This window comes from Dermochelys coriacea, chromosome 14, assembly GCF_009764565.3.
Source record: "Dermochelys coriacea isolate rDerCor1 chromosome 14, rDerCor1.pri.v4, whole genome shotgun sequence".
Taxonomy (NCBI): domain Eukaryota; kingdom Metazoa; phylum Chordata; order Testudines; family Dermochelyidae; genus Dermochelys; species Dermochelys coriacea.
Window position 1 is genome coordinate 29,188,667 of NC_050081.1, and position 27,565 is coordinate 29,216,231.

Genomic DNA, 27,565 nt, shown 5'->3' on the forward strand with positions numbered 1-27,565 from the left:
ATAAAAAATAAAAAATAAAACAAAAATTTTCAGTCATCCCTCTTCCCCGTTTTTGACTAGCCAATGATGGTACACAAGCCCTTTAACCCAGTCAGAAGCCAGGTCCTTTTCCCCAAAGGCTGGGGAGTGGGAGCCATGCAGTTGGGCAGTCCACCAGGGTAGCTTCAGGGAGACAGAGCTCCAAACTCAAAGCTCCAGTCAGAGGGGCACTGCCAGCTACTGACCCAATGTACCTTTATGCTGCCAGTCAGGGCCTCAGGGATCACACCAGGCCAGCATCAAGAGAGATGAGACCCTTGTCAGGACAAGCCTGCCTGCCCCTGCCCTCTTTAGAAGTCCCCACTCCTGCCAGGAGCAAGGAATGAGTGGAGCTGAGGAGCATCCCACAGCTGTTTAATTGGAGTAGACTCCACAACCTCATTTGAACATAGAGACTGAGCATTTCCAGAGGGAATCTTTCCCCTATCTCCTGCACCGTCATTGGGACCACCAGCTGACAAGCTCTTTCACAGAGCAAACTGAGTTTCTTGCCTCTGAGCATTCAGTGTTCCACACTAGGAGTTAATCATTGTGCTGACAGGGGTGCATTCAGCAGGCAGAGCTGGCAATGGGTGTGTGAGGGTATATGAGTGCATTCAGCAGGCACAGCTGGCAATGGGTGTGTACAGGTATGTGGGTGAATTCAGCTGCCATTGGGTGTGTGCAGGTATGTGGGTGCAATCAGCGGGCTAGGCATAGCTGGCATTGGGTGTTGACAGGTATGTGGGTGCATTCAAAAGGCACAGCTGGTGTTTTGTGTATGTGATGTGTGGGCAGAGGGCTGGTGGTGTTTGTCTAATTGTGTTGCACTCAGATGTCTAGCATTTATCAATAATGTATTATTTTCAGCTCACGTGCAGTCTCCCTCTTGCCCCATCAGTTTCAATAAAGCCACATCAGCCAGGCCCACCCACCACTAGTGATGTCGCTTTCCACTCAGGTTGCTTATCAACTTCCTTCAGTGTAGGTAGGGTTCTCTAGGTTTCCTTGTAGACTCTGGCACTCGCAGAGTGTAGGGGCACCAGACAGCCTCCAACCAGATCCCAGACTGATCCTCCATCTGGAGAGCCCCCACCAGGTCCCATTAGATTCGTGTTTCCTCCTTCCAGCCTGTCAAGGTTCCTTCCCCACTCTGAACTCTAGGGTACAGATGTGGGGACCTGCATGAAAACCCCCTAAGCTTATTTTTACCAGCTTAGGTTAAAACTTCCCCAGGGTACAAACTATTTTACCTTTTGCCCTTGGACTTTATTGCTGCCACCACCAAGCGTCTAACAAATATATAACAGGGAAAGAGCCCACTTGGAAACGTCTTTCCCCCCAAAATCCTCCAAACCCTACACCCCCCTTTCCGGGGGAAGGCTTGATAAAAATCCTCACCAATTTGCATAGGTGAGCACAGACCCAAACCCTTGGATCTTAAGAACAGTGAAAAAGCAATCAGGTTCTTAAAAGAAGAATTTGAACTGAAGAAAAAGTAAAAGAATCACCTCTGTAAAATCAGGATGGTAAATACCTTACAGGGTAATCAGATTCAAAACACAGAGAATCCCTCTAGGCAAAACCTTAAGTTACAAAAGACACAAAAACAGGAATATACATTCCATTCAGCACAACTTATTTTCTCAGCCATTTGAACAAAACAGAATCTAACACATATCTAACGAGATTGCTTATTAGCCCTTTACAGGAGTTCTAACCTGCATTCCTGCTCCGGTCCAGGCAAAAACAACACATAGACAGAGAGAACCCTTTGTTTTCCCCACCTCCCTCCCAGCTTTGAAATATCTTGTCTCCTCATTGGTCATTTTGGTCAGGTGCCAGCGAGGTTATCTTTAGCTTCTTAACTCTTTACAGGTGAAAGGGTTTTTTCCTCTGGCCAGGAGGGATTTAAAAGTGGTTAGCCTTCTCTTTATATTTATGACACAGCCCAAAGACACTCCAGGACAAGGAGGCATTGCAAATAACAATAGCACCAGTATCCTCTGTTTCCCAATGATCCCAGTGACCAGTGGCTTCCCCTCCAGCTCCCAACCAACCCTCACACCATGAATTTTGTCACTGATTTGGATGGGGCAGGGCCCCAAAGGTGGAGGGCTAACTCAGATGGATCCTTTGATGTCTAGTCAGGGCTGAGCTCTGGCCAAAGCTTTTCCTTAAGTTGTGGCATGTGTAGGGTTTCTCTCCTGTATGGATTCTCTGGTGGGTGCTGAGGTTCGAGCTCTGACTGAAGATTTTTCCACACTCAGGCATTTATAGGGCTTCTCTCTTCAGTGGGTTCTCTGGTGTCTGATGAGGTCTGAGCTCTGGCTGAAGCTTTTCCCACAGTCGGGGCATTTGTAGGGTCTCTCCCTGATGTGGGTTCCCTTGTGTCTAACAAGGTCTGATTTCTGGCTGAAGCTTTTCCTGCAATCAGGGCACTTGTATAGCTTTTCTCCAGAAACATGAGCTGCCTGGTGTCTAATGAGGTGCCTGTTGTCGTTGAAGCTTTTTCTACAGTCATGACACTTGTGGGGTTTTTCTTCTGTGTGGATCCTCTGGTGCTGAACGAGGTTTGAGCTCTGAGTGAAATTTTTCCCCCAGTCAGGGCATATAAAAGGCTTTTCTCCCATGTGGATTCTCTGGTGCACACTAAGGGCTAAGCTCTCATTGAAGCTTTTCCTGCAATAACACTTGTAGGGTTTCTCCCGTGTGCAGTCGCTGATGGGTGATCAGCCTGGATCTCCAAAGGAAGCTTTTCCTGCATTCACCATGTTTGATCTCTTTCCACTGAGGTGTCATGGCTGGGCAATTTCTTTGGGTTTCTTGGCTGTCCTGTGAGTGGATTTATTCCCTCTCTTCCTTAGAGGGTTTCCATTCTCCATGACTGGCTCACTTTGATGGTCACAGACTTCTTCCTGCTCAGGACTCTTGGACTCTTGTGGTGCTGCTTGCTCTGGACCTGCCTGCAGAGGAGTCTCTTCCCCGTTTTCCCTCACCATCCCGTAACCTGCTGGGATAGAGGATCCAGACAGGAGTCACTCCCTGTGCTGGTGGGCATGGGAACCTGAGAGAGGGGAATGGGGAAGGGTTTTTCACAAGGATAAAAACCAAACTAAAATCTCTGTTGGTAAAATTGAAAATCAGGAACTGAGTTCTACAGAAAAGAGGGTATCGGGGAGAACCATGCTTCAACAGCCTAGAAGTTGAAGATAAACAAATTCAGGCTGGAAATAAGGCAGAGTTTTTTTTAACAGTAGGAGTAATTAACCATTGGAACAATTTACCAAGGGACATGGAGGATTCCCCATCCCTGACAACTTTTAAATCAGGATTGGATGTTCGTCTAAAAAATCTGATCTTGGAATTAGTTTGGGGAAGTTCTCTGGCCAGTATTATACAGGGGGTCAGTCTAAATGATCACAGTGGTCCCTTCCAGCCTTAGAATCTATGAATCTCATGAGGAAAAGTTAGTGGCCAGATATCAGGTAGGATGGATGGGAAGCCACGAGTGACGTCTGCCATGAGACTACAACATGTACTGGTAACAATTCTGAATGACCTGAGCTGAGGCAGAACTAAGAGCGAGGCCTGGAAACATTTTGAGTTGGTTTAAGCACTTCCTCATCTGTGCAGATGCCACTCAGGAGCTCCCTTTTCTTGGAGCCAGGTGCTTCCCCTCTGTCCAGCTGGGATGTCAGATCAAGTCTGGGCATTGGAATCCTGCTCTGGAGGGAGAGAACAGACCATATCAGGGTTTGTTACATATTGGCTGAGAACATGTCACAAAGACTGTTCCAGGATTTTAAACCCAGCTTCTTTGGCTTTGTCTAGAGTAGATGTTTTATTCTGGAAATTTCCCACCAGTGTACTCACACAGGAGCAGCTCTACCATTAGTAGCCACAACTGGAGCACTAGGATGGACAGGAATTAGGCAACTAACTCTACCACCACCTTAACATCTAGATGTACTGTAAGCAATCAGGTGACATGGCGGTAAAAACACTGATGTCCCGTTTGTGACTACTACATAACAGCCAGGGCAAATTTTCTCTGAGGAATAGTAAATTCACAGAAAAATGCATTTTTTCAGGGCATCGAAACTATCTGCTCAATCCAAGCAAATTCAATGAGTAGTTTTGCCCCCAAAATTATTTTTCCACATTCTTTAAATTAACCACTTTGGCATTTCATTTCAAAATGGCACTGGACATAAACAATGTTCTTTCAAGGAGAAAAACGGGGGGGGGGGGGGCGGGGAAATCAGTGTTTGTTCAAAACACCATTTTTATTAATTATTATGATTATTATTATTTTGTTAGGCCACCGAACTGAAAACTCAGTTATTCTTTCATCATTTGGCCTCTACTCCATCCCCTCCACCCCGCCTGGAGCTGAGCCAGCGTTAGTGCAATGTAGGGGCAGAGAAGAGACAAAGCCTTTCTTCCGCAGAGCAGCGCTTCAATCCCATGGACCCTCTCACACACCCTGGGAGGGAGATGTGGTTTCTGCGGTAAATTCAAGGATATATACTCGGGTTACTTGATACATTTTGCAGAGCAGGGGTAATAAAGCATTTGCTGCAGTTTATGTTCCTCTACATTTATGCAGATTATCTCATTAGGTAATGGGCATGCAATTTCACGTGGAGCAGCACACTCACCCTGTCTCTCTCCTCCCGCCCCCTCCCCTCGGCTGGGAGACTCGGGCCCCGGCCCGGGGCGGGGCGGTCGCTCTCCCGGCGCTGGCTCGGCTCCTGCAGGCGCTCAGGGGGGCAGAGCCTGGGGAGGGGAGCAGGGAGGGCAGCAGCTCCGGAACTCGCAGACCCCCGCCCGCCCGGGAGCAGAGCTGGGGCGAGGAGGGGCCGTTGGTGCGGAGTCACTTTCCTGCCCGGCCCCAGCCATTTTACATGACCCTGAAGCTCCGCCTGAGATAACAGAGTAGCCTTTCCTCCCCTCCCCTTGTGTGGCCAAGGCCTGGGTAACTGACAGTTGCAGGGGTTTTTAGCAGCTGCGGGTTGCGGTATTTTGGGCTATTTGGCTGCCCTGCCGCTGGCTGCAGCTGCTAGGAACCAGGAGGCTCCTGATCTGCTGCGCAGAGCCGCGGGGGACTGATGTCGGGATGTCCCCCCACTATAGGTGCTGGAATTAGGGGTGAACGGGTTCTGCTGCACCCTGACTTGAAGTGGTTTCCATCATACACAGGGTTTACAATTTGGTTCAATGGCTCTGGGCAACCCCACTATGCAAATTGTTCCAGCGCCCTGACCCCCACCCATTGTGTGCCCAGTGGGCAGAGTGCACCCCTCACCTTAGCCCTGCTGAGAGTGTATGGGAGGCAGCTTGAGACAAGGCTTTGGGGCTTCCCAGGCTGGTGAGGGGGCTACTGCCCCCTGCACATTCAGGGGATAATTATCCCTGACAGCCAGCCCAGCTTTGAGGGTTTCAGGCTGCTGCAGAAGATGGTCTGTAACCTTTCCCTGCTGGGAAGAAACCAGCATGAACTGCCACCTTCACAAACATTGTTGAAATCACATTTTCCCAATTCTCTAATTGTGTAGTGAATGGCAGTACCCTACTGTGGCCATTCATTCTGCCATTTTGTCCCCCTTGTCTGTGGGAGTCTTTTCCTTTGCCTACTATGGGCTTTGGGTCAGGTCCATAGGCTGTGACCCAGAGTCACTGATTCCCTCTGTGGATGATTGAATCTGCACTTTTCTAGGACCTTTTCCCAGAATACCTTTTGAGGAGCTGCTGGTCCTCCCAGAGCCCCCAGAAGTCACAGGCGGAGAGAAATGTTCACCTCCTGTCCTGGCACAGGCCAGCTGGAAACAGGCTGAGGGCTCCTGCTCCCCACCCAGACCAGGGTGCATGGAAACCCCACTGGGAGCAGCGGGATGGGTCCTTTCTCCTGACTGTGCTGGCTTGAGCAAGGGTGGCATGGGGACCAATACCCAGGCAGAGCTGGAGGGCCAACAGAGAGCTGGGTCATGCATGCTGCTGCACTAAGCCCCAGGGACAAGTGTCAGGAGCGTTCAGGGTTGGCAAAGTGCTGGACACACAAAGGGCTAGCCTGACATCACCCCCAGCCATGAGACCCAGCTTCCTCCTCAGATGCCACAGGAGACTGAGGGCCTGGCCCAGCTGCAGGGGTTAAAACAGACTGGAAAAGGGAGAGACCTCACCACACCAACCAGGAGGGGGTGCTGCTTCCTCCAGCTGCGGCATGTGGGGGAGCAACGTACCCAGCCCCAAGGGAGGAGACGGAGCTCTCTGCCTGGAGATGGATTTTACAGGAAAAGAAGCGATCTGGGGTATGATAAAGGGGTCTGGGCTGATGGGCACCTGGCCCCGGGGGCAGCCCTGAGCCCTGGCTGGCAGCAGGGAGCAGGTTTCTCCGGGGCTCTGTCAGGTTCGTTCGCGCTGGAGGTTTCTCTCTGCTCAGGCAGGAGAGAAGGGCTCTGGCCGGATCCCCCCGTGCCACGCTTCTGCTCCCAGGAGCTCATTAGCTGCAGCCGCTAGAAGGCCCTGGTTGTTGCTACGGGAGGGGGCGGGGGGGGGGGGGGAGGCTGCTGCTGCTGCTGCTGCTTTCTGCAGGGAGGCTGCACTTCCTGGGTCAGACATTGTTGCTCCATCCGGAGCAGCTGATCCTCCTGTTCCCTCCTCAGCGGGGTCTGTGTGGGGAGAGCCCTTTCCTACCGCCCTCTGTGTCCAGCAGGAGGGGGGACCCATCTCTGCTCCCAGGCGGGGGTCTGCGAGTCCCAGAGCTGCTGCCCTCCCTGACCCGCCCCCCGGTTCTGCCCCCCTGAGCGCCTGCAGGAGCCGAGCCAGCGCCGGGAGAGCGACCGCCCCGGGCCGGGCCAGGGACCGAATCTCCCAGCCCGAGGGGAGAGGGGGCAGGAGGGAGACAGGGGGAAGAGACCGGAGGGGACAGCCGGAGCAATAAGGGGGTGTATACAGATCTCTGGTCAGATCCTCTTCTCTCCCCCCCCTTATGTAGAGGGGGGAATTGAACCTGTTTGGCCCATATCCCAGCTGAGTGCTAACTTCTGGGCTCTGAGTTATACCATGGGCACCTTCTCTGGGTTTGGGACGGGCCCTGGCTGCTAGGCATGCTCTGAGCACACCTACCAGATCAGGCCTTGCAGGGAAGTTAGGCATTCACCTGCCTGGCTTAGCCTGGTTCAGGGATCGTGCTAGGGCTCAGACAGGAGATAGTGTCCGGATGCCTAGAGGGAGGCAGCAGTGTGCTTGACCAGAACAGGAACTTAGGCAGCTAGGGAACTTTTACAGTAGTAATTTAGATGTGCAGTGAGAGCAAGGTTGTATAAAAGTGGCACCTGTAACTGGAACGTAGGTACCTAAATCTGGGCCAGTTAGCTTATCTGAATGATTACATAGGCCCAGGAGGAGGCTGTGAACTTTAGGAGAGGATGCCTGGCTGGATTAGCACCCAAGCTCACAGGAGATGGAGGGACTGGAAGGGTTAAAGGTGTGTACTTTTTAGTTAGTGAAATAAGCCCCGCAAAGGAGGAATGTTGGTCGAGCCTTCTGGTCTGGGAGTAATCGTTGCAAGACGGCAAGAGAGTGAGAAAGAGCTGGAGGACTGAGCGTGCCACCAGGGGGTGGCTCCTAGATGGCACCCCATCACTCCAGTCAAGCATGAGAAAGCCAGGAAAGGCCACAGGTAAGGGACCTCTTGTGCATCTTTAATTGCCCCCTTTTTCTTAAGCATTAGGATGCTGTGTTTTATTACATGGTCACATATTATTTCTCAGAACTCATTGTCTCAGGAAGTTGTTGAGGCCAAGAATTTAATAAGATTCAAAAAAGGATTGGACATTTACATGGACATCACACTTCAGGTCTGAAGCCAATTTCTGGCTAGTAGAGACCAGGAGAAGACCTAATATGGGGGCACATTTTCCCACATCTGCTACACCATCCTCTGAAGCAGCTGGTGCTGGCCATTGTGAGAGACAGAATATTGGGCTAGGTCCATACCTGGGTCTGATCCTGTCTGGAAATTCCTATGTTTGTATTATACACTGCAGGGTTTTTTCCTACAATCTTAAATGCACGTGTGTGACACCCTGTGATATAACTGTGTCATCTGGCATGCTGACAACAACTTCCCCATGGCCAAAATCCTACGGTAAATCTTTAGTGAAATAGATTTGTCATATCGTCACTTCTGTCTTTTATAATAGTGTAGGCAGTGATTAATTTGTGCTGGGGCTGAGCCCTGGCACCTTGAGGCTTGGCAGTTCATAGCCCTGACACCTCTGGGCTCCTGGCCAGCAGCTGTAGCTCTCCAGTTGCCCAACTCGGAAGGCAATGCCACTGCCACCAGCAGCACAGAAGGAAGAGTGGCAATACTGTCCCATGCCACCCTTACTTCTGTGCTGCTGCTGGCAACAGTGCTGCTTTCAGAGCTGAGCGCCCAGCCAGCATCCGCCACTGTCCAGCTGCTCAGCTTGAGCCCCGGCATCTCTTTCATTACAGATTAAGCACTGGGTTATATTGTTAATTATTATGCTGCTACATGTGCAAGCAGAATTTCTATCCCTCTGGACTCAGATACACTTCTGATGGGTGGTTTTGTTATCACAGCAGAACAGAGAGTTGCACTAACAGCTTGGATGCCTATTCTGGATGCCACCTTTTCTGACACCAGTATCCCCTTCTGACACCAGCCTGACCCCTCTGTCAAGCAGAAGCAGTTGTCTGAAGTCTTGCAGGTTGGCTTCACAGTTGGGGAGAAATCAGTGATTATCCATGAGGGTTTCCAGCCAGCTGGTTTTCATCACACATGGGTGACTCAAGGTGACATGCTGTGGCCACTGAACTTGAGCTATACCAACATACTCTCTTAAGTTTGAAATCGGTCTGTATACACTGTAAGAGTAAATTGCTGTACACCAATCCTGACATGAGAAGGACAAACTGCATGCAGGGCAATCCCTTCTCCTAGGAATCTCAACCCCACACTAGTTCCCAGACAGCAGCTCTGTCTCGAGCAGACTGTATTTAGAGATAAGTTTCATAGTGGTAGCCATGTTAATCTGTATCAGCAAAACCAACTAAATTTGTTAGTTTCTAAGGTGCCACAAGTACTCCTCACTGCTTTTTAATTTAGAGGGCAATCTCTCCTGCTTCTCACGCAGTTTCTCCTGTCCTGAAGCTGCCTCTACTCCAAACCTGGCATAATCCAAAACTAATAAAGCACAATATATCAACCCAAGAATCAAAACTTGCTCACATGCCTAGGAAAAGGGTTTGGAGACTATGTGTAACAGTACCACTTTGTGATACCTGACACGTTTTGTTATGCACTTTATTTGCCTCTTTCCTGGGAACTGCCCTGAAATGACCCTCATAGAGTTAACAGTAACTTTCCCAAAGCAGTGAAAGGAATTGCTTTAAAGTATTTATGCTTCTAGCTTCCAAATTTAAGCTAAGGTCCTTCTAGAAGCTGACAACTGCATATGAATGTCTTCCTAGCTGCTAACTGTGCACCAGAATAGACTACCCTGTAATAATGGGTCACGCTTGTGTTCATGTTTCCTAGCTGACCATTTAATGACACACATTTTTAAAAAGTGGCCTCACTGATAGCATCCGTTTTTTAGGAACCCAGCTAGTCACTTCGGTCAGGCACAGTTCCCACTGGCTCTAGCACCTCTTAAGATCCATAACCGTTTCACCGTGGGCACTGACATGTGAGGTACTCAAAATCAGTGTCCCTGAAAGTGCAGCAGCCTTTGGGGCTGAGCAGAGCAGCCGGGGTTGCTGAAGGTGACGTGCTGTGGCCAGTGAACCTGTGTATTGTGAGTTTGAGCCCAGCCCTTGATGACTTTCAGAGAATGTGTCTTGTACACATTGCTTTCACCTGTCTAGGAACAAATACCATGGGCTGTACTTTCAGGGAAGGGAACTCTTCTTTAAACCATGATTTGAGGACTTCGATAGCTCAGACATAGGTGAGAGGTTTATTTCAGGAGTGGGCGGGTGAGATTCCGTGGTCTGCATTGTGCAGGAGGTCAGACTAGGTGATCATAATGGTCCCTTCTGACCTTAATATCTATGAATCATGGGAAGCAGTGACTCTGAAAGGCACATGGTGGATAATCAGCTGAACATGAGTTCCAAGCCCAGATCCCCAAGATAAGTAGGCACCTAAATCTCAGTTATAGGCTCCACAAAAACCCTGCTCTATTCCTGCAGGCACCTAAACTCATTCAACCCCTGTTTTCAGGGTAAAAGTTCCCTCCACACCTCAGCTTCTGCCTCTGGCAATGCACACAGCCACCTGGACACCTATGTCCCCCCTAAGTCCCAGAGTGACCCACAAACCAGGGGATGATAGGTGTTTGCTTGCCTGTGGCACCTGATCCAGTAGGCATTGGAGCCAGGGGACTGCACCCGGAGGCTCGTTCCTGGGTGCCCTAACCACCAGGCTACAGATTCATGTCCCTTGTGCCCTCTCTGGCACAGTGACTCTCTCATTATTTGATCCACAGTGGAACGGCTTCAGCAGGAGAGATTGCGGAAGGCCCCTGTTAGACTATCTGATAGCCCAGTGGTTGGAGCACTCACCTTGTTCAAAGCGTTCCTCCCCTTTGAGAGAAGGGGGACTTGAACCTAGGTCTCCCAAATCTCCACTTAGAGCTCTAACCACATGACTAGGCTAAAAGTTATAAGGCAGGCCCTGCCTTCACCTTCTGCTCCTCTGACTATTTTATGCCGAGTGAGGCAGGCACCTCTCTCCTTCTCACAAGAAACAACTTAGGGGCCTGAGCCATCTGACAAGTTCCAAGCTGGGAATTGCAAGCCAAGCTAAAAGCCTCCCTGCAGCCTGCATTGAGGTGACCTATCTGCATTGGAGGGGCAGGACTTTGAACACACCCCTCTTGTTGGCATCTGACACTGTCCAGTTTAGATGTTTCCCTGCCTAATGTGCTGGCTTTTGTGGATCCCCTGCTAAGGCGTCTGTTTCTCCCCATTCATTGTACTGGGAGCATCTGCACCTAACTCAGGTTTTGTGGATACCAGTGCTGTTCCAGTGACTTCTTAGGTGCCTAAGAATCCATCTGCAGATCTGGGCCCAACTGTGTCACTGTGGCCAAACAAACTAATATAATCCTTGGATGTATAAACAGGAATAGTGCATTGGAGTAGAGAGGTTGTTTTACCTCTCTATTTGGCACTGGTGTAACCACTGCTGGAATTCTGTGCCCAGTTCTGGTGTCCACAATTCTAGAAGGATTTTGAGAAATAGGAAAGGATTCAGAGGAGAGCCACAAGAATGATTAAAGGATTGGAAAACCTGCCCTAAAGTGAGAGCTCCAAAAGGTCAATCGATTTAGCTTAGCAAAGAGAAGGTGAAGGGATGACTTGATCATTGTCTATAAGTATCATCATGGGTTTTTTTTTTTTTAAATAATTTAAGGGCTCTTCAATTTAGCAAAGGTCTAACATGATCCAGTGCCTGGAAGTTGAAACTAGACAAATTCAGCCTGCAAATAAGGTACAAATTTTTAACAGTGAGGGGAATTAACCATTGGAACATCTTACTCAGGGTCTTGGTAGATTCTCCATCACTGACTATTTTTAAATCAAGGTTGGATGTTTTCCTAAAAATATACTCAAGTTGAAACAGGAATTATTGTGGGGCAGGTCTCTGGTCTGTATCATACAGTAGGTCAGACTAGATGATCACAATGGTTCCTTCTGGCCTTGAAGTCTATGAACAATGAAGGGAGGGGAAATCTTGTACAGAATTGGCAGAGCAAAGCTCTTATGCTTGCAGAATGCAACAAGAGGCTACTTAACATTCACATCCTTATCTGGGAGCATCTGGTTTTAAGGAACTTGCATGAAAAATCCACACTCAGAAAACAAACTGGGATTCTCTCTTTTGTGGGCCTTGAGCCAATCTAGCCTCATGGCGCCAGTGGGACCTGGATGGGGGGTTGCTCTACATTTCATAGCTAGTGTGCGCTTTAGAATGCTCTTTTGGTTCCCTTAGTCTCCTAACGTCACACAAAGTGACCGCAATGTTTCCTTTTGGCTGTCACAGAGCAGCACAAGTTTCCTTCCCCTTGTCCCTGTGTTTGGGCTGGCAAAAGAAAGGGTCTCAGGTGCCTCACCTGTGTTTTTATTTACAGTGGCTGTACAGTCCTATCAGGGTTCCTTCCCCACTCTGAATTCTAGGGTACAGATGTGGGGACCTGCATGAAAACCCCCTAAGCTTATTTTTACCAGCTTAGGTTAAAACTTCCCCAAGATACAAGCTATTTTACCTTTTGCCCTGGAACTTTATTTCTGCCACCACCAAGTGTCTCACAGATATATAACCGGGAAAGAGCCCGCTTGGAAATGTCTTTCCCCCCCAAAAAATCCTCCCCAAACCCTACACCCCCTTTCCTGAGGAAGGGTTGATAAAAATCCTCACCAATTTGCATAGGTGAACACAGACCCAAACCCTTGGATCTTAAGAACAATGAAAAAAGCAATCAGGTTCTTAAGAATTTTAATAGAAGTAAAAAGAATCACCTCTGTAAAATCAGGATGGTAACTACCTTACAGGGTAATCAGATTCAAAACAGAGAATCCCTCTAGGCAAAACCTTAATTACAAAAAGACACAAAAACAGGAATATCCATTCATTCAGCATAGCTATTTTCTCAGCCATTTAAACAAAACAGAATCTAACACATATCTAGCTAGATTACTTACTAAGTTCTAAGACTCCATTCCTGTTCTGTTCCCAGCAAAAGCATCACCCAGACAGAGAGAGCCTTTGTTTCTCCCTCCCTCCAGCTTTTGAAAGTATCTTATCTCCTCATTGGTCATTTTGGTCAGGTGCCAACAAGGTTATCCTAGCTTCTTAACCCTTTACAGGTGAAAGGGTTTTTCCTCTGGCCAGGAGGAATTTTAAAGGTGTTTACCCTTCCCTTTATATTTATGACATGCCCCCCAAATCACAGATAGGGTGAAACACTGGCTGTGATTTCTTCCTGGAGCTCTAGGAGAAAACAGAATTAATAAGATACATGCACCTCTAAATATACTGCCAATTATATAAACAAATTTTCCACATCTCAAGGATGATTTTAACCAGTTGATTCTGGGAAACTTTCACAGGAAAGTGCATCAGCCACTTTGTTAAAAGTTCCTGAGATGTGTTGGATGTTGAAATCAAGATCTTGGAGAGCTAAACTCCACCGAATAAGTTTGTTATTTCCCGTGGCGGTATGAAGCCACTGTAGCGCAGCAGGTGGAAATGCCGTCCCCAAACATATGGGCGTAGCTTTTCCAGAGCTTAGACAATGGCATAACATTCTTTTTCACTGACTCACCAATTGCTTTCCCTCTCAGACAGCTTCTTGCTGAGAAACACTACAGGGTGGAATTCTTGATCCTGTCCTTCCTGCATTAAAACTGCTCCCACACCATGCTCGGAGGCATCTGTGGTTACTAGGAATGGTTTGTCAAAGTCTGGGGCCCTTAGTACAGGGTCAGATATGAGTGTCGCTTTAAGCTGGTTAAAGGCCTTCTGACGCTCTTCGGTCCACTGAACGGCATTTGGCTGTTTCTTTTTGGTTAGGTCTGTCAGTGGGACGGCGATTTGACTGTATTGTGGTTCAAATCGCCTGTAATAACCGGCCAAGCCTAAGAAGGATTGCATCTCTTTCTTTGACTTTGGGACAGGCCACTTTTGGCTAGCATCCATTTTGGCCTGTAGGGGGTTGATAGTTCCTTGACCCACCTGGTGTCCAAGGTAAGTCACTCTGTTTAGGCCTATTTGAAGCTTCTTAGCCTTAACAGTTAGTCCTGCCTCCCTTATGCGCTCAGAGACTTTTTGTAGATGTTCCAGGTGTTCTGCCCAATAATCCGAAAATATGGCCACATAGTCAAGGTAGGCGACTGCATATTCTCCTGATTCTGCTAGGAGACAATCCAGAAGTCTTTGGAAAGTGGTGGGTGCATTCTGCAGCCCGAAAGGGAGTACATTAAATTCATACAGCTCGGCATGTGTGGTGAAGGCTGACCTTTCCTTGGCGGATTCACCTAGCGGAACCTGCCAGTACCCCTTGGTTAAGTCGAAGGTAGAGATGAACTGGGCCCATCCCAGTTTCTCTAATAGTTCATTTACGCGTGGCATTGGATAGTTGTCTGGGTGAGTTACATTTTTTGCGTGGATTACAACATTTAGTTTAAGGTATCTCCCCATCTGGTTTGGGAACTAGAACCACTGAGATGCCCATGCACTGCCAAAGGGGTGAATTACACCCATCTGTAGCATATCCTGGATCTCCCATTCTATAGCAGTTTTAGCTTGAGGAGTCACCTGGTAAGGTTGGACTTCAATTGGGTGAGCATTACCTGTGTCAATGGAGTGGTATGCCCATTCAGTCACTCCTGGGGTGGCTGAGAATGTCGTCATGTAGCTAGTGCACAGCTCCATGATCTGCTGTCGCTGCATACGCCCAAGGGTTATGGAGAGATTCACCTCTTCCACGCCACCAGCACTTTTCCCTTCATAGTAGACACCTTCAGGCCACTCAGCGTCATCTCCTCCCTGGGCTGTAAACTGACAAACCTTTAATTCTCTGGAATAAAAGAGCTTTAGAGAATTAATATGGTACACCTTAGGCTTTCAGGTTGGAGGTGGGGAATGCTATGAGATAATTAACATCTCCCAGGCGCTCCTGGACTGTGAATGGCCCTTCCCATGACGCTTCCATTTTATGGGCCTGGAGCGCCTTTAAAACCACGACCTGGTCCCCTGCTTGGAAGGAATGCTCTCTTGCATGTTTATCATACCAGGCTTTTTGCTCTTTTTGAACATCCTGTAGGTTTTCTTAAGCAAGGGCTAAAGAGAGTCGGAGGGTGTTTTGTAGGTTAGTTACAAAGTCCAGAATGTTAGGTCCTGGAGAAGGTGTAAACCTCTCCCATTGCTGTTTCACCAACTGTAATGGCCCCTTAACCTTGCAGCCATATACAAGTTCAAATGGTGAAAACCCTAAACTGGGATGTGGTACAGCTCTGTAGGCAAAGAGCAACTGCTGCAACACTAGGTCCCGATAATTGGAGTGCTCATTTACAAATTTACATATCATGGCCCCCAAAGTTCCATTAAACTTCTCCACCATGCCATTTGTTTGATTGTGATAAGGGGTGGCAACCAAGTGATTTACCCCATGAACTTCCCAAAGGCTTTCCATAGTTCCTGCCAGGAAATTAATTCCTGCATCTCTGAGGATGTCGGAGGGCCAACCTACCCTGGCAAAAGTGTCTGCTAGTGCCTGGCACACACTTTTAGCCCTGGTGTTGCTTAGAGCTACTGCTTCCAGCCATCGGATGGCAAAATCCATGAAAAAGTCAGGATGTACTGCTTTCCTCTGGGTGTCTTTTTCGGAAGAGGACCCAGAATATCCACAGCTACTCGCTGGAATGGAACTTCAATGATGGGGAGTGGCTGGAGAGGGGCTTTGACCTGGTCTTGGGGTTTTCCCACTCTTTGGCATACCTCACAAGACTGGATATAGGTAGAAACATCCTTGCCCATTCCCTCCCAGTGGAATGACCTCCCCAAACGGTCTTTGGTCCTGTTCACCCCAGCATGGCCACTAGGATGATCGTGGGCTAAGCTCAAGAGCTTGACCCGGTACTTAGTTGGAACTACCAACCGTCTGAGGATGCCAGTCTTCCTGGTGTCCACCAGAAAGAGTTTCCTTGTATAAAAGTCCTCTTTCTACAACAAACCTGGATCGATTAGAAGAGTAGAGAGGCAGTGGGTTGCTCCGGGCCTCCGTCCAAGCTCTCTGGAGGCTTTCATCCGCTTCCTGTTCGGTCTGGAACTGTTCCCTTGATGCTGGACACATTGGATTGTGGATCTATGCTTGGTCCCTCTGGAAGCGATGTAGGCGAGGGGGCTGTTTCCGTTGACTGTGAACTGCTCTCTGCTGGAGTTCAGGCTCCAGCTGAGCATCTTGTGCAGCGTTATTGACTGCTGCCGGTTCAGGTTTGGTGGGGCCCTCTGGTGTTGGGATTGCAAGTACTGGGTTCAATGCTAGCAATGAGTCTGGTGCTAGTTGTTCCGCCGGTTCCGGGACTGGCTCTGTCTGGGTCTCTGGGACTGGATCCACTACTGCATTTGCAGATGTTGGCCTGGGGTCCGGGTCCATCACCTCTGACCGGGTCCTGGTAGAAGTTTCCAGAACAGAGCTAGGTGTGACAGCTTGTTTAGCCTGGCTGCGGGTGACCATTCCCACCCTCTTGGCTAGCTTCACACGACTGGCCAAGTCTTCCCTCAGCAGCATGGGGATGGGATAATCATCACAGACTGCAAAAGTCCACGTTCCTGACCAGCCTTTGTACTGGATAGGCAACTTGGCTGTAGGCAAATTGAAAGAGTTTGACTTGAAAGGTTGAATCGTCACTTGGATCTCTGGGTTGATTAAATTGGGGTCCACTAAGGAAGCATGGATAGCAGACACTTGTGCTCCGGTGTCCCTCTACATGGTGACCTTCTTCCCACCCACACTCACAGTTTCCCTCCGCTCCGAGGGTATCTGGGCCTGAGGACCTCTGGTGTGATTCCGGTGCAATGAACTGTAATCTATTGGGGTTCTTGGGGCAGTTGGCCTTTACATGCCCCGGCTCGTTACATTTAAAACATCATCCAGCTGACGGGTCACTGGGGCGAGATGGGTTGCTGGAGAACAGTGTGGCAGGATGATAAGGTGTCTGGAGGGTTCCTTGGGGGGTAGTTGGGGCCTTGGGCTGCCCCCGGTAGTAGATTGTGGTCTGAGGTTGTCCCTTCTGGTATCCGCTCCAATTGCGGCCAGTTTTTTTCTTTTCTGCCACCTCCACCCATTTGGCTCCAATCTTCCCTGCCTTAATTACAGTTTTGGGGTTCCCATCTAGGATGTATCTTTCTATTTCCTCAGGAACACCCTCTAAGAACTGCTCCATTTGCATTAGGAAGGGCAAATCTTCTGGAGATTTAACACTTGCTTCTGATATCCAGGTATCCCAATGTTTCACAATGTGGTAGGCTTGTCAGGTAAATGACGCATCTGGTTTCCACCTTTGGGCTCTGAACCGCCGATGGGAATGCTCAGGTGTTAGCCCCATTCTGACTCTCGCCTTGGTTTTAAACAGTTCATACTTCTTCGTGTGTTCCTTAGGCATTTCAGCCACCATCACAGCTAAGGGTCCACTGAGCTGTGGCCTCAGCTCTACCATGTATTGGTCTGGAGAGATGCTGTACCCAAGGCAGGTCCTTTCGAAGTTTTCTAAGAAGGCCTCGGTATCATCGCCTACCTTCTAGGTGGGGAACTTTCTGGGATGGGAAGTGATACCTGGAGAAGGATTGCTAGGGTTTGTTGGTATATTCTGTTGAGCCTTTGCCTTCTCCATCTCCAGTACATGCTTCCTCTCTTTTTCCTTTCCCTCCATCTCCATCTGTCTGAGTTCTATCCGTCTTTCATGTTCCTTTTGTCTTTCCTCAGCCTCAAATCTGGCTAATTCCAGCTTCTGTTGAACAGTGCAGTCTGTCATCCTAACCTCTGTTTTTTTTAAACTAACTTTACACCTGAAAGTTAGAAAGAAAAACAAAAAACAAAAAAAACTTGGCTTGTAAGATTGTCCTGTGCTGTCCGGATACCCATGTTCTCTGATAGTGATTGTCAGCCTACAGAAAAATCCTTAAAAACAAAACCCTAACACCTTTGTCTCCAAGTAAATAGGCAGAAAACCCCTCTAGTTGCTCTAAGGTAAAAAACAACTTCAGGTCTGTGAAGACTTGTGAATTTCCCTGCAGGAGCTTAACTACCCTGCCTTTGGGTAGAGAAAACGCCAGCTCACAAAAGACAATCCCCTTTTGTCTCTGCTCTGGCCCTGAAGCAGAGAAAAAAAAAAAACCCTCTAACTGCTTTCAGCTTAAAACCTGCTTTCCAGCAAGCCAAAGGGAAAAAAAAATTTCCTTTTAAAATCTGTGCTTCTGGTTCAAAAAAAAAAAAATCAATCTCAAATTGATCTCAAAGTGACTTCAAGTTAATCCCACCACTGCCACCATGTCAAGGTTCCTTCCCCACTCTGAACTCCAGGGTACAGATGTGGGGACCTGCATGAAAGCCACCTAAGCTTATTTTTACCAGTTTAGGTTAAAACTTCCCCAAGGTACAAATTATTTTACCTTTTGCCCTTGTACTTTATCGCTGCCACCACCAAGCATCTAATAGATATATAACCGGGAAAGAGCCCGCTTGGAAATGTCTTTCCCCCCAAAATCCTCCCCAAACCCTACACCCCCTTTCCTGGGGAAGGGTTGATAAAAATCCTCACCAATCTGCACAGGTGAACACGGACCCAAACCCTTGGATCTCAAGAACAATGAAAAAAGCAATCAGGTTCTAAAAAGAAGAATTTTAATAGAAGAAAAAGTAAAAGAATCACCTCTAAAATCAGGATGGTAACTATCTTACAGAGTAATCAGATTCAAAACATAGAGAATCCCTCTAGGCAAAACCTTAAGTTACAAAAAGACACAAAAACAGGAATATCCATTCAGCACAGCTATTTTCTCAGCCATTTAAAAAAAAACATAATCTAACACATATCTAGCTAGATTACTTACTAAATTCTAAGACTCCATTCCTGTTCTGTTCCCAGCAAAAGCATCACCCAGATAGAGAGAGCCTTTGTTTCTCCCTCCCTCCAGCTTTTGAAAGTATCTTATCTCCTCATTGGTCATTTTGGTCAGGTGCCAGCAAGGTTATCCTAGCTTCTTAGCCCTTTACAGGTGAAAGGGTTTTTCCTTTGGCCAGGAGGGAATTTAAAGGCATTTACCCTTCCCTTTATATTTATGACACGTCCCAGTTCCCCCAACACTGGTCCCTACTCTGACCCCTCACTGGGTCCCCTGGCCTTTGAGGCTTGTGTCAGCCACCAGAGACAGAGCCCCAACCCTCCTATCCTTCTGCCTGGCTAGTCTCCCCTTTGAGCTCTTCCCTGGGTTTATATTTCTTCCCAGTCAGCAATCCAGCTGGTTCCACTTGGCTCAGCAGATTACACTGAGCCTGCCCTTGTTAGGGCCTGCAGCTGGGCTCCCAGCTAAGGGTCTTGTCCCATGTACCCAGCCACCCTTCAGGGAAGAAGGGGGAAGCTGGGTCTTTAGTAGGGCATCCAACGGTGTTATACCTCTGCCCTGCAACACAGGCCTTAAAATCTACAAGGGGAACCACACATTGCTCAGCAGGCATCTGTCTCTCACAAAGGGTCTCTGTGACCAGGTTCCCATCTGTTCAGATCCCAAGCTCTTCAGCATGGAATAAGGCTGGGTTAAAACCCCATGTAACACTTTATTGTAAGGAAACGGAATAAACCCTGATCTCAGTTGTTTGTGTGTTTTCTCCTGAGCAGGATTACTCATTGACAACTGCAGTGTGAGCTCTCAGATGGAACAAGGGGAAGAGCCACGGGTCCCAGATCTCCAGGGCTGTGAAGAATGGGAGATTTCAGGTGAGGTTAAACTAACTTGGTAGCCATCAGCGAGTAAAGTAAAAATGAGGGATTCCCACCAACATCCCATGTGTTTCCCCAGTTCTGCCTTCCCCAGGACTGTCCCCCACAAGGGTCTTATCCTCATTGCAGATGTCACTCATCATAGCTTCCCATCCACCCTGCCTGACAGCTGGAGTGTTTGGGTGGGAACTTGTCCCTTCCCCCATTTCCTCCAGGGGATTCATCTCCTGATGTTCCAATCTCTCCATTTGTTATTTGGGTTTGTTCCCCCATTTCTTGTTCCCCTCTCTGAGGTTCTCTGTCTCCCCAGCACAGGGAATGACTCCTGTCTGGATTCTCTTTCCGTCCCAGCAGGTGATGAGACAGTGAGTGAGAACAAGGAAGAGACCCCTCAGCAGGAAGGTCCCGAGCAAGTGGAACAGCCTGGGATGCTATTGGGAAGAGCTGAAAGGGATGTTTCCCAGAGTCATGAGCAGGGAGAAGCCTGTGAGAGTCAGCGCAGGCTGGAGAAGCATCAGAAAAACCAGCCAGGGAAGGGAGAGAGAAAATCCACTTGCTGCAGAGAAGGACTCAAGAAACCAGAAGACATCTCAGCCTGTCAGAGAGAAGGGAAAGGAGGTGAAAATGGAGATACACGCACTGTGTCTTGGAAGAGCTGTAGACAGAGCTCAGAACTTAGTGGTCAGCAGACCATCCACCCCGGAGAGAAGCCCAATAAATGCGCTGACTGTGAGAAAAGTTTTACCCAGAAATCAGCCCTTGTTAGACACCAAAGGCTGCACACGGGAGAGAAGCCCTACAAATGCAGTGACTGTGGGAAGAGCTTCAGCGTGAGCTCACACCTGATCACCCACCAGAGACTGCACACGGGAGAGAGACCCTACAAGTGCCTGGACTGTGGGAAAAGCTTCAGCGAGAGCTCAAACTTTATTCACCATCGGAGAATCCACACAGGAGAGAGACCCTATAAATGCCCGGACTGCGGGAAATGCTTCAGTAACAACTCAGACCTCACAAGGCACCACCGGACCCACACGGGAGAGAGGCCTTATGAGTGCCCGGACTGCAGGAAGAGCTTCAGCGTGAGGTCCCATTTAGCTAGACACCAGCGCGTGCACGCAAAGGAGGAGGAGCTGGAAAGCTCCCCCCTTCTTGCACATCAGAGACTCCCATCAGACGAGAAGCTCTACAAATGCCCTGACTGCTGGAGAAGGTTCAGGGACAGCAGAGGTCTCGTCACACATCAGAGAATCCACACAGGGCAGAAATGCTACCAGTGCTCTGACTGCGGGAAAAGTTTCGGTGTGAGTTCAGCTCTTTCTGAGCACCAGAGAATCCACGCAGGTGAGAAACCCAGCGTCTGCCCGGATTGTGGGAAATGCTTTCTTCAGAGCTCAGAGCTGCTCCTCCACCAGATTAGCCATGCAGGGGGGAAGCCCTACACATGTGAAGAGTGTGGTAAACACTTCACTCAGAGATCAAATCTCCAGGCACACCTCAAACATCACACAGCCGAGAAGCCCCATAAATGCACCCAGTGTGGGAAGAGCTTTGTCAAGCACTCCATCCTGGCCAGGCACCAGATCACCCACATGGACCTGAAACCATTTAAATGCTCTATGTGCAGCAAAAGCTTCACTCAGCTCTCCAGCCTCACGAGGCATGAGAGAGTCCACGAGGCAGAGATGCTCTCCGAGCCCCCCGACTGGATGGCAGAAATGAACCATACATTCATCGATTCCAGCGGGCGGGCGTGGAACTGGGCTCGAGAGTACCCGGCTGCCCAGCTGTGGGGTGAGGAGGCAGCCATAACCAGACCCAAACTGATCAGTGACCCTCAGCTTACGCCTGGTCTGGCAAATCCCAGTCAGGGCAGGGGAGACCTCAGTCAGCCCCTTTTAAGTGCAGCTGACCTGGCTGCTGAGCCACCAAGCTCCTCTGCCTCCTGCCAGGACAGTGCAGGAAGGGAGAATGTCTTAATCTCCCTGGACTGAAAGATCCCCCATCCCCTTAACCGCTTCCCAGGCCGCCAGCCTCAGGAGCAGTATTAGAGGAGGGCATTATGGCTGGGATTTCCCAAGGCACCCAGAGGGCAGGATTGGAGGTGATGGGAAGCAGTGGGGGGCAGCTGGCTGCTAAGGGTATTAAGTGTTTGGAGACTGGGGGATAAGGAATCATATAATCATAGAATATCAGGGTTGGAAGGGACCTCAGGAGGTCATCTAGTCCAACCCCCTGCTCAAAGCAGGGGAAGAATTGGCAGGGTTAGGATACTGTATTCCCCTCAATTGGAGTCTCAGCATCTCTAAAAGCCAATCCTGATACTTTTAATGACCACCATTAGTCACTTGCGCCATCACTTCCTGGTAAAATCTGCTGCTTTTTCCCACCCTTTGGGTGTCTTCCCCACCCTTCTTTACAGGTGTCCCTCCCCTGCCTCTGTATTTCTCCTCCTGTCTTCCCTCAGCATGTCCTCCGCTGCAGCAGTTCACGCAGCCATCGCTCCCTTCCCCCCATCCCCTCTGCTACAAGAACGAACAATGACACCGTTTGGCTGGCATGTACAGTGCCATCGGGATTTAGCTTAAACCCCACCGCAAGAGGAAAGGGGCGGGGCTTTCTGCAGACACCACTGAACCAGACTTACCTCGCGTTTGGAAGGTTCCCTTCCTCTAACAAATCAAAGCTTAGATTCTGCAGAATCTGGACGTGCCAGAGGGAGCACACAAATACCTCATGCAGCTAGATGTTTGATTCTGCTTTCTTATACAACGATTATGCTCAGTATGGAAATGTTTAAGCCGACAGATAGAGGGATATGTATGGAGAAAATACACAAATAGAAAAAAGACTTTCTCCTGGGGACCTCTTGAATATTTTCTAGAGCTTGTTGGAAGGATTGGACTCCTAAGTATTATTTTACACCGTTAAAGAAGACAAAAGTATCTTGCAGTGTATTGTAAAGAGGATTTTTCATTAAACTTGAAGGGGGAAATGGTTGGAAAGTTACTTGAGTTAATCCAGTAGCAGGAACCTTTTTGTAGTTGTTGGGTATCCTTCTGTTTTGTACTGTTTGATTTTAAACTGCAGGTATATGTGGTTTGAGAAAGCTCTCAAGGGAAACTTTAGAAATCAAAATAAAATAATTGTACGATGGCTGAAATGCTGACACAGCTCCTTAGGGACTTATCAAGGAAAGTTGTGTGTGTGTTTGTGTACATGTACACAAAAGATATATCTATTTGATATGGAAAAGTAACTGAAATTACAGTAAAAGCTTTGTTATCTGGCATGTTGGGGGAATAGGGGATGCCAGTTAATCAAATATTCTAAAGTTATACTTACAATGGAATACCAATTTTCAAAGAATTAGAATACAGTAAAATGAATAAAGTATAAAATAGTATACAGGTACTTACCAATCCAGTAGTAGTACTGCACTACAGAGTGGTTGGTTTCTTGAAGCCCTTACGTGTATACAGGTAAAAGTTTCTATACAGTAGGTTATCTTATGACACTACATATCACTATGGGCAGCGGATGGCATGCACCTAGATCACTAAAAATACACTTAACACTAAAACTATACTGAACATAATTTAATCTTTCTTTGATGATTCAGAAGGCACTTCAGGATCTTGCAGTGCCTCAGGATCATCATGATCAACATCAATTATCATTGTAGATGTAGAAGGTGTAGGAGATTGGGCTAAATCTGTAATGACCCCATGACAGATCCTGGAAGCTGCTTTTTTGAATAAATCCCTATCATCACCTTGCTTACTTGTCTTCTGCCTCTTTTGCATAAAAGTAGAGTGCAGAACGTGCAATTGCATTACCTCCTGGGCAATATACTAGTCCCGGTTACTAGATTGAAGATTCGTATTGGGAGAGATCAGAAATGCTGGTTAATAGAGCTTTCCTGTTGGTAAAGTGCCAGATAACACAGTTTTTACTAAATTGATAATGAAATAATAAAAATAAATATACAAAAAGCATGAATACTAATAAACCAATGTCACAGGAATATTAACAGGGGAATAACGTTATACAGTAACTCCTCACTTAACGTTGTAGTTATGTTCCTGAAAAATGCTACTTGAAGCGAAATGATGTTAAGCGAATCCAATTTCCGCATAAGAATTAATGTAAATGGGAGGGTTAGATTCCAGGAAAAAAATTTCCGCCAGACAAAAGACTATATTTTATATATATATATATATACACACATATACACAGTGTAAGTGGTAAATAAACAATTTAATACTATACACGGTAATGATGATTGTGAAGCTTGGTTAAGGTGGTGAAGTCAGAGTGTGGGATATTTCCCAGGGAATGCCTTACTGCTAAATGATGAACTAGCATCATGGTAGTGGGGGGTGGGACAGCTGAGCTTCCCAGCAATTGATAGCCTGCTGGGCGGCTGCCACACAGGGAACTTAGGAGAGCAGAGAGCTGATAGGGGGGCTGCTGGTCCACCCTGCTTCCTAGCTCCAACAGACTGCTCTTTCTGCAAGCTGTGGACAAAGCAGGCGGCTGCCAAACAAAGTCATAAGAAAGCATTGCACAACTTTAAACAAGCATGTTCTCTAATTGATCAGCAATGTAACAATGAAACAAAGTTAACTGGGATGACTTTAAGTGAGGAGTTACTGTACAGGGTTAAAAAAAGAACTAGATAAATTTATGGAGGATAGGTCCATCAATGACTATTAGTCAGGATGGGCAGGGATGGTGTCCCTAGCCTCGGTCAGAAGCTGGAAATGGATGAGAGGGGATGGATCACTGATGATTACCTGTTCTGTTCATTCCCTCTGGGGCACCTGGCATTGGCCACTGTTGGAAGACAGGATACTGGGCTAGATGGACCTTTAGTCTGACCCAGTGTGGCCATTCGTATGTTCTTGCTTCTCTTGGCCAAATGACACCAGCTCTAATACATACCTGTGATGTCACAGGCATTCACATTCCAGCTCCCATGCCTTCCTCCAGCTCAGCCATAGAGCTGTGATGTCATAGATCACATTAAACAGTGCAGTCAAAAGGCCTGACATCACAGTCCTGACAAGTGCTGGGGCTCACAGCTGTGATGTCACAGGCTTGCATTTCACCAGGAATCAGATGATGGCTAAACGAGTGGGGGTGCCAAGACAGATTATCACCAGGAAGACAAAGGCAAATTAACCCAAGGAGTCATATACCTGGAGGAGGGGTATTTCTTGGGTCTGTTTGTAAGGCCGCGCCCATGAGGGGGTTGTCAACAGCAGGGGGCAAAGCTGGGAACTCTTGCTGTAAAAATATGGTCCTCCAGTGCCGGTGCTAAAAGACCAGTTGTGCTAGCCACAGCTGTAGCAGTTTCATCAACTTCTATGTGTGGCCTTCTCACAAGTGGAGGGGGACAGAGCACCACACGGGGTGAGTGATGTGTTCTCACTGCACATCCCTCTCCGTGTCCTGCTGATGCCCCCCTGAAAGCAAACAGAAAGAAAACTGGGAGATCACTCCCTGGAGATTTGGCCCCAGATTTTAAAAGCTATTTAGGCATTGCTGTGCTCAGTGTTACAACACCTAACTGATTTAGGAGCCTATGTCTTATTTTCAAAGGGATGTGGGCACTTAAGACTAAACCCTATCAATTGCTCATGGGGATTTTGGCTCTAAAGTGCCTAAATCCCTTTTGAAAATGAGATTTAGGCTCCTAAGTCAGTTAGGTGTTGTAACACTGAGCACAGCAATGCCTAAATAGCATTAAAATTCTGGCCTGGGCTGTGCCAGCCAGACTCAGTCTGAAGTGCCTCCAGCTGAGGTTTGCTAACCAGGGCCCTGCCCAGGGTCCCTCTGCCTGTGCTGGGCCAGCTGAGGCCAAGTCCCAGGGTCCCCTGGCTGGTGTCTGGTTCTGGGTCTCCTGGGAAGGCTCTTCCTAGGTGTGATTCCTGTTACTCCCGCCTCTGCCTTCTCGATTCAGACAGCCATAGGCACAGGAACAGGTGCTGGGTGGATGCTAAGCCAGCAGGCACTTTTCTTGGAGTGTTCAGGCTTCCCCTGCAGCAGCAGCAGCTCCCCCTATCCCAGTGGGTCAGCAATATGGGAATGTGACCCTCTCACAGGCTTCTGGGCAGGGGTGCTGGAACAATTTGTATAGTGGGGGTGCTCAGAGCCATTGAACCAAACTGTAAACCCTGTGTATACCACTTCAAGCCAGGGGGTGCGGCAGCACCCCCAACACCCCTAATTTGAGTACCTATGCTTCTGGGGCAGGGGTTTAGCATCTTCCATAGGGCAGAGCTCCCTGAATGCTGAAGGGGTTTGACCCCCAAGGGAGCATAATCCAGGCCATTGCTGCCCATCTCCAAACACTGAAGCTAGTGCCTTCTTTGACCATGTGCCATGTTGGTGTAGCCAGCCACCTGTGCAAAGGGGCTCTGAGCTGCCAGCTGTGCCAAAGCTGGCTTTCACCTTTCACCTACCCCTCTTCCAGGGAGGACAACAGCAGCTTGAATTAGCTTCCTGGCTGCCCAGGGGCACCAATGTACAGGTGGTAGTGTGGGATAGGAACAAGATGGCAGGAGCACAATACAAAGCCATACAGATCCCATAATACCAGTTCAGCCAGAGGCATCACCAGCCTCAGTGCCATTTTGACCAAAGGATTGATAACAGGCCTGCATGATACCAGCTCTGCCACAGGGCTGGGATAGTGTTACCTGCATGCCATGATATCATGGCCCTGCAATAAGCCTTCTGACATCACTGCCCTGTAGCTCAGCCAGTGTGATACCATGGCATGCAACTGAGCTGGGTAAACAAGCCTGTGATGTAACAGGTTCAGTGCAACCTTTTGCAGCACCTTAGTGGCAAGGTCAGATCTGTAGCTTGGCAGGTGTTGGTGTCATTCTGGCTCAGCCCCATTCAGCTTCCCACCCTCACCCCCTTCAGGACCATCTGCAGACACTTCATAGCCTCCATTTTTGTCAGCTAATTCTAAACTAGCTTAATACGTCTGTAGGGATTTAATGTGGGGGAGGGATAGCTCAGTGGTTTGAGCATTGGCCTGCTAAACCCAGGGTTGTAGGCTCAATCCTTGAGGGGGCCATTTAGGGATCTGGGGCAAAAATTGGGGATTGGTCCTGCTTTGAGCAGGGGGTTGGACTAGATGAGGTCCCTTCCAATCCTGATATTCTATGAAACAGCTTCATGAACAGGAGCTGGAGCTTTAAAAGCCTAACATTCCCTGATTAGGACAGTCAGAGGTCTCTGTGGTAAAAGCGCTTTAGGAGGTTTCAGCCCTCATGCCGCTGAGTGATTGGTTTTTTTATTTTACAAGGAAAAGCTACTACAAAAGGTAGCAGAAACCCAGAACTCTGATTCCCAAGCATTTTAAATGAAATCCCAAAGCACAATTCACCCCAAAGATAAATGAAACATGCAACAGCAAAATATTGTTGCTTTATGGCCTGATGTATTGCTACTGCATGGTGTTAAATACCTTGCATTAGGATATTGCACTTTGCATACAATCTACCCAGTTCAAATCTCTCTGCTCCTTCCCCTGTTGTTCATGTCACACAGAAGTTTCTGGCTGATTCAGTGGATCACACTAGTTTCTTCTTCTAAATGAGGAAAATTCTCTCCCATACAGTATCTTGTTTTCCCAAATGAAATGTCTCTCTTCTTTAATTCAGCCTCTAGACTCACTCTTATCTGACAGGTTTCAGAGTAGCAGCCGTGTTAGTCTGTATTCGCAAAAAGAAAAGGAGTACTTGTGGCACCTTGTTGTGTGCAAAGTTGTCCCCTGAGCAAGGAGCAGCTATGCAGGTTTCAGGGCAAGGTCAGCTCTTCAGCCAAGCAGACAGGTGACAAGATCTCTCTCATGCGGGGATTTGCTCCTCTCTCCCTTCTCCCCTCTTGTTCTCACTCTTTTCCCAGCCAGGATGGCGCACAGGGAGAAGGGGAAGGACGTGCCTCTAGGAGGAACACCTGCAGATGGGAACGGCGGAGTGCTTGG

General features: G+C 48.3%; 2 protein-coding genes across 11 annotated transcripts in view; one reads left to right on the forward strand and one right to left on the reverse strand.

Moving 5' to 3' along the window:
- Positions 1-27,565, reverse strand: part of LOC119842762 (zinc finger protein 239-like) — a 605,953-nt gene that overhangs the window by 59,178 nt on the left and 519,210 nt on the right. The window lies entirely within an intron of this gene.
- LOC119842751 (zinc finger protein 883-like) lies at positions 6,629-27,260 on the forward strand. 7 transcript variants are annotated; one of them, XM_043496716.1, is made up of 5 exons: positions 6,629-7,705; positions 8,632-8,844; positions 19,456-19,554; positions 19,909-22,766; positions 26,356-27,260. In XM_043496716.1, the coding sequence occupies exons 3-4, from the start codon at positions 19,491-19,493 to the stop codon at positions 21,549-21,551; spliced, it is 1,707 nt and encodes a 568-aa protein (XP_043352651.1). In that variant the 5' UTR covers positions 6,629-7,705; positions 8,632-8,844; positions 19,456-19,490; the 3' UTR covers positions 21,552-22,766; positions 26,356-27,260. The 7 variants fall into 7 exon arrangements, with proteins under 7 accessions (XP_043352651.1, XP_043352652.1, XP_043352650.1 ...); XM_043496717.1 differs by having other exon boundaries at positions 6,630-7,705; positions 19,456-19,559; positions 19,920-22,766; XM_043496715.1 differs by lacking the exon at positions 8,632-8,844 and having other exon boundaries at positions 6,630-7,705; positions 19,456-19,559; positions 19,920-22,766.

Bases quoted from the DNA above. Each gene is read 5' to 3' on its own strand.
- LOC119842751 (XM_043496714.1), top strand. From the start codon at position 7,681: ATGAGAAAGCCAGGAAAGGCCACAG. The intron at 7,706-19,455 runs GTAAGGGACCTC...TCTCCTGAGCAG, and splicing joins AAAGCCAGGAAAGGCCACAG to GATTACTCATTGACAACTGC. The intron at 19,555-19,908 runs GTGAGGTTAAAC...TTTCCGTCCCAG, and splicing joins TGAAGAATGGGAGATTTCAG to CAGGTGATGAGACAGTGAGT.